Below are 12,502 nucleotides of genomic sequence, written 5' to 3' on the forward strand. Positions count from 1 at the left end.
CTGAATTAGCTGCAGCTTTCTAATAGATTTTTTAGTGAGACCTGTGAAGACACCATTACAGTAGTCCAGTCTACTGAAGATAAAAGCATGGACACGTTTTTCCAAATCCTGCTGTGACATCAGTCTTTTAATCCTAGATATATTCTTTAGGTGATAGTAGGCTGATTTAGTAACTGTTTGAATGTGACTGTTGAAACTAAGGTCACAATCCACGACTACACCTAGATTTCTGGCTTTATCTGTTGTTTTGAACAATGCAGACTGATGCTCTGCGCTAACTTTTAAACGTTCTGTTTAAACGCTCCAAAAACCATTACATCAGTTTTATCTTTGTTTAATTGGAAAAAGTTGTGACACATCCAGTGATTGATTTGTTCAATGCACTTACTCAGTGTTTGAATTGGAGAATAGTCTCCTGGTAAAATGGTTATGTAAATTTGGGTGTTATCCGCATAGCTATGGTAACTTATTTTGTTGTTTTTCATTATCTGAGCCAGTGGTAGCATGTAGATGTTAAAGAGAAGAGGCCCCAAGATGGAGCCTTGAGGAACCTCACATGTCATATTTGTCAACTCAGATTTGTATTTACCTATAGAAACAAAGTTGTTTCTGTCCTTTAAGTAGGATTCAAACCAATTTAGAACTGTTTCCGAAAGTCCCACCCAGTTTTCCAGTCGGTCTAGTAATATGTTGTGGTCAACAGTGTCAAACGCAGCACTGAGATCTAATAATACTAACACTGAAGTTCTGCCACTGTCTGTGTTTAAGTGGATGTCATTGAAGACCTTTACAAGAGCAGTCTCAGTGCTGTGGTTTGGACCAAAGCCTGACCGGAAACCATTGAAACAGTTATTTAATGCAAGAAATTACTCAACTGTTGAAAAACTACCTTTTCAATGATTTTACCTAGAAATGGCAGGTTTGATATGGGCCTGTAATTGTTCATTACTGAAGCATCTAGATTATTATTTTTTTAAGAGCGGTTTAATGACTGCAGTTTTCAGGGCCTGTGGAAAAACTCTTGAGTGAAGAGATTTGTTTACTATATGAAGTAGATCTGAGGCCATGCAATGAAAAACATTTTTGAAAAATCCTGTTGGAATAATATCAAGGCAGCAGGAGGATTTCAGAAGTTGTATAATGTCCTCTAGGTTTTTATCATTAATCTGATGGAATTGTGTCATGGTGTTTGAATTGATTTTAAGTGGACACAGGGACAACACATTTACTGTACCTGATGCAGAGGCACTGACTGCTTGTCTGATTTTCTGAATTTTTTCAGTGAAGAAGGTGGCAAATTAATTGCAGGCCCTGGTGGATAGAAAGTCAGAGGCTACTGACACTGGGGGGTTAGTTAGTCTGTCAACGGTAGCAAACAAGGCACGTGCATTGTTTTTGTTTTTGGCAATGATGTCAGAGAAGAAAGACTCTCCTGCAATTTTCAATTCCAAATGATAAAAGCCAAGTCTCTCTTTATAGATTTAAAAATAAACATGGAGATTTGTTTTTCGCCACCTACGTTCAGCTTTTCAACACTCTTTTTTCTGTTTTCACGGTCATGGCCTTTCTCCATGGAGATATTTTCTTGCTAGTCACTTCCTTTACCTTAGTTGGAGCAATGGCATCTATAATCTTTTCCATTTTTGAAATTAAAAATGATGTACTAGCTCATTTAATGAGATGTTAGTAGGGGCAAGTGTGGAAGAAAAATTCTGAGTAATCATTTCCCTATCATTTTCAGTTAAATATCGCTTTGTGGTTACCTCTTTTTGAACATTTTTGTGAACAGAAATAGAGCTCTCAAAGAAAACACAGGAATGATCAGAGAGTGCAACATCAGTCACCACAACCTTAGAGATATTCAGACCCTTTGAGATAATTAAGTCCAGAGTGTGCCCCTTATTGTGCGTGGGCTCCGTCACATACTGAGTCAGTCCATAGTTATCAAGAACACAATACAGTTCTTTAGACCTTCTGTCCTGGGGGTTGTCAACATGGATGTTAAAATCACCAACAATGACTAGACGGTCAAAGTCAATACACACTATAGACAGCAGTTCAGTAAAGTCATGCACAGTATTTGGGTGGACTATAGATAGTTAGGAACAGAGCTCGAGAGGAGCATTTCAGCTGAAGGGCCACATATTAAAAATAAGCTAAGTTTCCATAAGATGTCTTCTTCCAGCATTGAAGGGAATCATTAAAAAAAATAGCAACTCCACCTCCTTTCTTATGCATTCTTTCCTGATTCATAAAACTAAAGTTGGGAGGGGTTGATTCGATAAGAACAGCTGCACTGTTATTTTGTTCAATCCAAGTTTCCGTAAAAAATTGAGATTGTGCTCAGTGATAAAATCATTGATTAAAAACGTTTTTCCTGCCAATGATCTGACATTTAATAAAGTTTAAGTTAGTTAAATACACTATCACTCAGATTTTTTGTGGCAAGCTGTGGCTGACATGGACTCACTTCTAAATTTGATAAACTCACACAAACTTTTGAGCCGTTCCTGTTTCTAAGGTAATTCACCACTCTTAATCTATTATCAACACAGATATTGGCAAAGCTACTGGCAGGCAGGGCCCCGGCTTGTCCTGGAAAGAGTTGAGTGCCATACGCCCTTGAGCCTGCCCTGGACTCAGCACATATCAGTAAGAGTTTGCTGCGTTTTGTACACACACACATTCTTATCAGGCTTCGGTGACCGCAGATGGTGTCTTGAAGGGGGGGAGAAGGTTGACGTAGGCACGGTGATGAAGACGGGGGAGATGATGCGCGTATCTGTGGGCGTTCCAAAGCTATGTTGTCTGCGCAAAATTGTTCAAAATGAATTCAAGCCTTTAAAAAAGGCAATATGTAGGATAATAAACTAATAAGTGACAGTTTTTTCAATGGCAACTGAAATACATGGTCTAAAAAAATATAACTTATTTTACTGTAGAATTTGTCCCTAAAAAAAGTACTGGAAATATTTTTTATAGGAATAAAAACCCAGTATTCAGTCAGACTGTTTTTATTAAGCAGTGAGTTGTTATTTTCCCATTCATTACTATACCACATTAAGCCAGATATTAGTCCTTAGTCCTATTACTCCCAAAATAAAGGCATTAGCTTTTCCTCTCTTTGTGTCCTCCACCGGGCGCTGTCCTGGCTACTTTCCATTTTGCCAGCCGCCCCCTTCTCGTCTTCTACACAAATTCAAGTATAGAAAGTGCATTATTGCAATACTGTCCCGCTGCAAATGCAAAATGCTTTAAATACTATAAAACTGCAAAAAATCTCCCATCAGTGCATTCAGCTTGAGAAAAAAAAGGAGTTATCAAATCGTCCCATTCCCCGACAGTGCTGCATGTCTCAGACAGGAGCACCCCACCCGGTCCCTTCCTCTTAGAAAAAGTTCAAATATTTACAACATTTTTAATCCCATTAAAAATGTGGAAAAAAAATGGAGTGCACTGCGCCACGCGGCTAAATATCAGCACAGCTCATCCGTTGTGCGCTGCTGTGACATGCATCGACCCAAAGTCCTCATCTTCCTCCAGGCTGCGCTTACGGCTTCCTGAAACAGAAATGTAGAAAGCAAAAATTATTTAATTATAATAAAAAATAATGAGATATTTTCCAAGTGTAGGTGGACATTAGTTTCTCTTACTGTCTTGTAAACAGGAAAAAATCATGACATTGCGAAAGAGGATGCAGTATGTTATGAAATCACCCACAATGGATTTGCTGGTTTTCTAGCAAATGAGAGCCAGCCTCCTTTTCAAAGAAAAACTATAACCATTAGGAGCTACTGTCTCTCAATCATCGTCAATAACGAAACGCTGATGATAAATTAAGTCTCCAATCCTGTAAGTCAGTCTCAACAATGTGCTAAACGAACAGCTAATGCTACTCCCTTCCTGGAACGAATCAAACCTGTTTCATATGCTTTCTAAAATAGTGAATCAAAATCAAGGGGACGGGTGTGGCTGAGCGGTACATTGTGTACAAACCTGTCATCCCACCTTGTAAGGAGAAGGACCGGCCCAGCTGCATCGGGGACATCATCTTAATGGTCAACTTGGCTAAGTAGATTGCTTCATATTCCTATAAAAAAGAAAAGAGAAATACTACATTTAGTTTTGTGACAGGTTAGAATACATTGAATGAAAAACGCTTCTCGAGGGCTCTAAATGTGTGTGAATGTTTGTTTATTTTATGTAATGTAAAAAGGAAAATCCATGACATTGAGAAAAGATTAATACATTATGGTATGAAATTATCAACAATGGATTTCTGTTTTTCTAGCAAGACCAGCCTCATTTTGGATTCAAATTAGGGCTGCTCAATTAAATCGTATTTTAAATCGCAATTACGATTATGGCTTGCAACGACTACGAAAACAACGTAATCGAAATAAAACGATTATTTTGTAATTATTATAAAAAACATTTTTTTATTGGTTTTTCAGTTGAATTATACTTAAAGTTCAGGGTAATCAACTGTTAAAAACATACTGTTCACGTTTTTTTTCTCCAATAACTTGATGTTTTCAAAGTAAATGGATAACCGTTTTGAATAATCGTGATATCAATTATTGACCCAAATAATCAAGATTATGATTTTTGCCATAATCGAGCAGCCCTAATTCCAATCACCAGCGTTTTACAGTTGAATAATTGCACATACAGCCAGCAGTGAGTATTATCCGTATTGCAGTTTAAGATGGTTTAAGCTGCTGATTGGTGAGGTTAGTCCCAGTGCCAGTCTATTGGCTCAGACTGGCTCTAAGGGAGCTCAGGAGTCTGCAGGCCACATGTGGGAAGGACTTCCTGTGGTTCTCTTTAGTGAATTTTGGAATAAATCTTCCACTGAAGGTGAAATGTCTAGAGTGGGCTGTCACTGGAGTAACTGCAGTGAACACCACTCTGCGTTCTGTCCAGGCGCAGAAAGAGAACTAAAACATTAGGCCTGTCATTTCATTTGATCCTGTATTGAATTTGAAATGATTTGACTGTTTTTAAAGCAGTAAAGTAGTGTTTGCACCAGCATGAATATTTCAGATGCCTCCTGTGTTTATGTGAAACAGTGCAGCCCCTCAGGTCCTCAGGCACACATCTGTTGGTTGTTCTAAAATGGAGGTCTGAGGATTTTTAGTTTTTATACTTTGATTTGCAGGAAATATTTGCCTGAGGATCTGACAGCTGATTTATCCTGTTTTATCACTGTATTAAGAGTTGAATACTAATACATTTTATAATTATTTTATTAACCTGATATTTATTATTATATCAGTTTTTTTTTTAACTTTTATATACATTTTACAATTTCATGTTTGTTCATGCATTAGTCTCAAAATGTTTCAGTTGTTTTGATTAGTTCCGTCTACTTTGTGCTTGTCATTCTTCAATCTTTTGAAGCAATTTGAACTGCACTTATCCGTATGAAAGATGCTAGACAAATTGATTGATTGCAGAGATTGAACATGTATACGCAAAGATAAGGAAATCCTTTTTGCAGTTTCACATCCGAAGCTAGTGGCTCAGAATAAGAACACACACTGTGAGATGAGCCTGAAACAGCCTTTAAAGTAAAGTAGCTCAGAACAGTTTATTAAGTAGACTAAAAAGTGAGTTGTGCATTTAGTTACAATAATAAAGAATTAAAATGTTTACTTATTTATTAGACTTTCAAGATGATTGATCAGAGTGGGAGAAATCAAAGTCTTACCTGGAGCTGATGCACAAAGCCCACGTTGGGGTTGATGCAGAACCTTCTCTCCTGGACGTGGCTGAATGCATCCCTATAGAGTACATGTTAGAACATTACAACCACAGCACCGAGAGATACTGCAAACTATTAAAACGGAAACAAATACTGATAACATTCAGTTTAGTGTTGTCATTTCAGCTGCAGCAAATGTGAATATACTTGTGCTTCTATAAAGTTACATTTTACATCCTACCAATTATGCAACAGTATGTTTCATAAACTTGCACACCATTACAGCTTTTCGTGGTTTTATACTTAACGCATGGCATACAGTGTTGTCCAATACAAAAGAATGCAATGATATGTTCAACTAAATTCTTTATCCTTGAATCAAACTCAACAATTTAATCTAATGGGGTACAATAGAAAGACATAATCAGATGTGAACAAATTAAATTACCTGTATTTCATCCCAAATGTTTCCATAAGGTATGCAATCACTAAGGCAGCACTGAAAGAATGAACAAAGGAGACACCATTTTAGCCACAGCTGCAATTTGGTTTAAAGAAAGTTATAAAACACAATATCCAATGATATACAGAGAAACTTAAGCAGTAATATGCATACTGATGGCCAATGCATTACTTGTATAACCAACTCACCTTCTTGATATCCCTGCATTACCATGGAGCAGTACCTTTCCTAAAAGAATGAGACACGAGATTGATGATGACATTTTTTCCCTACTTGACGCTCTTAAGTATGAAAAAGGAGAACTGCACAAATCCTTACCGCCTGTTGCTAAGCAGCCGTCAATAAATTCTTTAGTCTGTCAGGAGGGAAAGGAATGACAGTACGTCAGGCACTTTGTAAAGGTCAGTGCTTCTAGTCAGTCAAACACTTGCAAAAAAGGGAAGTAAAAGCCCACTTTGTAACTCACTGAAGGGAAACATCGTATTATATTTTCCACTGGATTGTCCGCAATATCTAACACAAGGTATCTGCAAAGAGGCAACAAGATATGTTAGCCAGAAATCACTTTAAATAACAGAAACATGCAGATATCCTCGAGCAGAGTGCACAGATCACAAGAATTCTTACTTACCTAAATGAATGAGGGAAATTAGGTTTGATAAAATTGGCTTCAATGTCTTGGCGAACACACACAACGTGCGTTATGCCCTGTCTCTCAAGGATTGGCAGCTAGACACAAAGAAAAAGAAAAGCAATATGAGCAACAACAACTTAAGCAAATAACTTCCTCTGTGTGGCTGTCTCTAAATACCATTAGTGTAAATTGACAATAAACATGTTCTTTGCTTTTAGTTATCATTATAAAGTTATGTAATGCTTAATGAATGACACAATCTGTGTTTAGATTGATATGTCAAACATCTCACAGATAACAACACCATTTATTTGTATTTATAACCCTGGTAGCTAAAATAATTACCTTGCTTTTCATTGCAGCAGAGTAGGGACCTAAAAAGAGTCCTGGTACGATCTCCTGAATGAAAATATAGAGCAAGACATGAACAACAACAGTCAGTAATAACTACCCAAACCTAGGCTCAGCTTATACACTTAGGAGAGGAAAGCCCTATTACAAACATGTCTTATTTACTTGTATTTGTATGTCCACACACAAATTGTACCTGGATATAAGTTCACACAGCCAGTATGTCTACTATATAAACCTTTAAATATCAGGCTTCCTTAACAACTTTGATCTCAGGTATAACACAGGGCAATGTGTTGATATCAGCAAGAAGTTACTATGTTCATAGGAATATGTTAAAGATTGATTCCCAACATTGTAAATGATTTCAAAGCATGTGTAAAATAATGTAATTGGCGTTAAATGCTGGGCTTCACTGTTAAACTCTATACGAAAACAAAAATACTTTTTATCATGTAAAAAAACATCTTCAAATCATTTTGCAATCATTACTTTGGACTGCAGAATTTGTCATCCTTAAAATATGGCCACACCCTTAAATAGCAACTCATATTTTTAAGCTAACACACTCTTTTATACATTAGCCTGTAATTGAGTTGGATGATTGATGGAACATATTTTAACAATAAAGATACTTTTAAGAACGGCTTTAAAATGTGTGAATCCACAGATTTGGTGCATAGTGAAACACTGCCAAGTACGATCCTTCTCTGTACAGAATACAGAATCTCTACATACCTGCATTTCTCTTCTCATTGGATAAGCCCAGTCCTGTACAATGGGGAAATAAAAACGAGGTTAGCACCTGAGGGAAGTTTGGAGGGATTTCAGCCAGCAGGCAGGGTGGGGAATGAGCACCGGTGTACTTTGTGGACATAGGCTAATGTTTGGAGACTATGCTACTGAGTGTTGGCTCAGTGAGAGAACAGTAACGCTATGCAGCCATCGACACAGTCAACACAATACACGAGCATGTGAAACGGAATAACACTTCTGCTTAATGTCCCAAATTGTACAGCATTTCCTGAGCGTATTTGAGCTTCCAAGACAATACTGCAGGAGTGTAGTTAGCTCGCATTAGCCGGACAAGCAGGCTGCCTCACCAAAAGGTCCTCTTTGGTCGCGGGCAGAGACGGGAACTGGAGTTTGTTCGCCTCCTCCATCCTGCGGTGTGTTCGGGCACCGACGGCCCGTCTTTACGCGCGGTATGGATGTTTCTCGCGGCCGGGTTAGCTGGACAGTCGGTGCAATTTGTTTTGAAGCTCCACATGCATGTCCGCCATGCTGTCCCCTGACAGATATGTCACGTGATCGCTCAGCAGATGGCAAACTGGGCTCGTAGGAAGAAGGAAGCAGAACAATGGCGACGTCCAGTGGTGGATTCACGAAGCGCACGGGACTCACTTCCGGATGTAATGCTTCCATGGATGGTAAGTAAGCTTCCAGTTAAAAATAAACACAACACAAAACAAATAATAAATAAATATCTTGTAATAATTATAAAAACATAATAATTATTGTAAAAATGATCAAAATAATAATAATAATAATAATAATAATAATAATAATAATAATAATAATAGTAAAAATACTTAGCTCACAGGATTAATTACTGAATTTATTACATCCATGGAATTGGGTATGTACGTTACCAGTTAAAAGTAAATTGAAATACAAAATTAATAAAATCATTATTATTATTATTAAGAGCTATAGCTCCATTAATAATTGTTACAAAATATAAATGTATGTTTCTTGTTAGCCAAATTAACTGATAAATAACAAAAACTATATTCTCACCACAATTCACATTCACCACAAAGATGAATCCCAATTTCTCTACTTATAACTTAACATATGTCACTTCATTGTGTCCACTTATTTACTGTATACATGTAACTAGTTTAATTTCAAGGTGTCTATATGTTATGTTGCTGGATGTTGTCTGGAAATGTTATTCATTCATTACCGCCAATTCAGTATCACTTATTGCAAAAAGCCGACAACAACAAGACAATGTAATCCTGACATGTCAAACCACCACCTCGAATCATCTCTACAAATAATACTATCGTCTCCAGCATCAGTCCCTGATTAATCATCACTTCAACAATGACTGATTACAAGAGAACAAACATGAACTAAACCGGAGCGCATGAATAATTTCTAGTTGCTTGATCGGTCTCCCAGACGTGTTATCAGTCTGTTGTGTGGCAGTGTACCAGTTTGTGATTTTTGTTTACTGTCTGGCCCTTGGGAGGGGACAGCACTTTTCATAAATGATATGGAGATGTAATCTCATAGCAGAACTGCTCCAGTTAGCTGATGCTTACATGTGTGTGTTTAATATTATAGCATTGTGTGTTACATATCATAGATTTGCAGCACTATTGGTCAGCTTGAAATGCTTCACTAAAAGTCGTTTCTTATCAGTGTCAGGGACAGATACATCATCTGCTGCTGCTCTTCCGTAATCACACACATTAATCTTTGTTGAATATCAATTACATGCACAATTTAAACACTTTCATTGCATGTATATACTTTTTTTCTTAACCTTAATTTTTCCATCCCAAATATTTTTTTTCTGCCTAAAAAATATCCCCACATAGTTTTTTCCTGCCTGTGCAATGTTTTCCCTGCAGTGCTGACATCCTGGCTGCAACGACTCTTTGATATTGTGGTGTTCCAGGTCGAATCACAAATGAGCACTCATGCCAGATTCCTTTGGCAGAAATGTTGTGAGGGGGATAACAGAGCGAGAGTGAGTGAACAAAAATGTTGGATGAAGAAGCGAAGCTAAACAAAAGACAAAGATAGAGAATCATGACTGTGCAGGATGTCTACTATACTAGGATTTACTGGATGATTATTACAGCAGCAAGTGTCTCATAGCAATTTGCAGTCACACAACCCAATAACCCAGGTTTCACAAATCCCTAAAGATTAATTTTATTGTTGAATATTCAGTATTAGAGTTAAATGTGACAAAACAGAGGGACAGCAAGGTCATGCATGAACTGGTTTTCAAAAATACTGACTGTAGTCTAACTTTAAGAAGTAGGTTAATTATTCAAAGGCTGCTTGTAAGGAACCTTTGCGCTCTATTCACATCTAGCTCTTACCTCTCATCTCTTATAGGTTAAGACTTTGTATGTAGCTCTCAGTCTTTGTCATATTTTAAACAAACCATTTTTAAATCCAGTCACGTAAAAAAGGCGAAGTATTTCCATATCTTTGGCCACGTTCTGCCTTCATTATATAGAGGGTAGCAGGCAGTTGAAAGGATACGTGTAATGAAAGTAAAAAAAATCTACAGCTGAATGTGCTTTAAATCAGCACCGTAAATCCAACTTACACCTGGGCTCTGTAATCTTTAGCCAATAGTATAGCTGACAATAGTGCATTTGTCTGGGACTATTTTCATCTGTAGATACATTGTTTTAAGGGTTACTTTGAAATTCTAGGATGGCGAATATGAAACTGATTAAAAAAAACTAGCCTATACAGCAAATGTTTGTTGTAATGAACACAGTGGAGGTGTGGCCCAATTTAATCTTTAGACAACAAGCTGTGGCACAGAGTAATAAGCTGTGTCAGGCTTTAGCTACAGAGACAATGTTTAGTAGGACAATTCCCCGGTGGACTTGGCCAACTCATGGTATTTGTTGACAACAGAAAAAATATCTAATATCTGTAACCTTAACCATGAATGCCTTACAGTCTTTGCAACTGGAGGAGCAAAACATGTAAATCTGGGTAGGATCCAAATTCAAATCTGTTGGTTGTGACTGTGTGTTGAAAAATAAAATTGATAAGCAAATCCCAATTAGAGCAAAATAGTATTTACTTAATCAACATTTAATATGGCACTAGATCATTAATGTGGTGTAAATGTTGCGTGTAATGACAATAATTCATCTGCAGTTAGGTTGATGGGGTTGGACTTTTAAAACTAATGTTCCTTGTAGTCCTGTGGAATAAAACGTCTATCTGAGTATTCGACATTTCAGAGGACATCTGGCCATGTTGTAGCACATCCCACTGATGGCACTATAAGTTAATTGGATTTCACTAACGACAGAATACCATAATTTCTTTATTGTATGAGTATGCCTCTTTTTAGCCTGTTAAAATCATTGTATTAAAAACATTTAAGCTAAAAGTTAACCCGACCCTGGGGTCATATGAGAGTCTATACCATATAGGGATCATAAAACCTGCATGGAGCAGAACAAAGTTCTGTGTGCATGGCTGCCACACTAAGAATCCTAACACATTTTGTAGGATGGATGACTAAAAGAAAACTCAAAAACCCTTTTTTATCTACAGTATAGAGAGAATCTGTTACATGTCAAACTGGAATAAGTTTCCCTGCTTGTCAAGTCTCCAAAACTGAAAATGTCATTGGATTTTTTTTTTATCAGGTCAAACTGTTAATGCAGAATAAGTTGCTTTTGACTGCACTGATATATAACGATGTTCCAGCATCATCATCTGAAATCTAAATGGGGGTAGAAACTGGCAGGGTTCACACATTGATTAAGAGGGACTATGACATTTTGATTACTTAAACTTTCTTACATTTTAAGTAATGTTAAATACAATAAACGAAAGCCATCAAATCGGAAGCCAGAAGGTCTCTTGAAGGTTTAAATCCCAAACAACATTGGCACAAAATAGGAGGTTTATTTTATATATTACAGGTTTTATTTTTTTCAGTTTTTCCTTTTCATTTTTTCTTTTCTTGTCAGATTAATCATGCTTACCAGATGTGAATCAGCCACTGTGTTTGGTTGTATTCATTTGAGCACTGTCTGCTACAAAGTGGATGGATGATGACAAGGTGAGTCTATTAAATAATGTTTATTATGGTTGTATTTTTCAGCAGGCATATTGTGAGCATGCCCCCTAGTCTTTGCAAAAAGGACATTCTAACTCATACCCCCACAAGAGAAGCAGATGGCCACTCGTGTAGATCTCACTCTTTTGATAATTAATAAAAGCCAAATTCAAAATGCTTGTTGTTCAAAAGCTTTTTGGCTAATAACAGGATCAGATTTGACTATTATTCAAATGGTAAGCAGGTGAACATGACGTATGGAAAAGATTACAAAATATATTATATTAAATAAACAATAATACACATTGTTTTATTTTGATTTTGTTTAACCTTTTGTATAGGCATGTTAAACAAAGATAGCAAAACAGAAAGAATCAAGAAGAATAATGAGCACAATAAAAACGGACCCGTGACAAAATTGCAAACAAATCAATAAAATCCCAAAATGTGATACTTTAACTTGACTTTATTAAACATAAAAACAGTGATATCTATAAAGGCTAA

General features: G+C 36.9%; 1 protein-coding gene across 2 annotated transcripts; it reads right to left on the minus strand.

Moving 5' to 3' along the window:
- Positions 1-2,998: 2,998 nt before the first annotated feature.
- styx (serine/threonine/tyrosine interacting protein) lies at positions 2,999-8,538 on the minus strand. 2 transcript variants are annotated; one of them, XM_079664279.1, is made up of 11 exons: positions 8,259-8,538; positions 7,894-7,926; positions 7,150-7,203; positions 6,802-6,899; positions 6,637-6,697; positions 6,489-6,525; positions 6,359-6,398; positions 6,156-6,206; positions 5,714-5,786; positions 4,009-4,090; positions 2,999-3,560 (listed from the first exon to the last, which is right to left on the minus strand). In XM_079664279.1, the coding sequence occupies exons 1-11, from the start codon at positions 8,316-8,318 to the stop codon at positions 3,487-3,489; spliced, it is 663 nt and encodes a 220-aa protein (XP_079520405.1). In that variant the 5' UTR covers positions 8,319-8,538; the 3' UTR covers positions 2,999-3,486. The 2 variants fall into 2 exon arrangements, with proteins under 2 accessions (XP_079520405.1, XP_079520404.1); XM_079664278.1 differs by having other exon boundaries at positions 3,997-4,090; positions 8,259-8,534.
- Between the last annotated feature and the right edge of the window lie 3,964 nt (positions 8,539-12,502).

This window comes from Notothenia rossii (genome assembly GCF_949606895.1).
Source record: "Notothenia rossii genome assembly, chromosome: 2".
In the NCBI taxonomy this organism is placed as follows: Eukaryota; Metazoa; Chordata; class Actinopteri; order Perciformes; family Nototheniidae; genus Notothenia; species Notothenia rossii.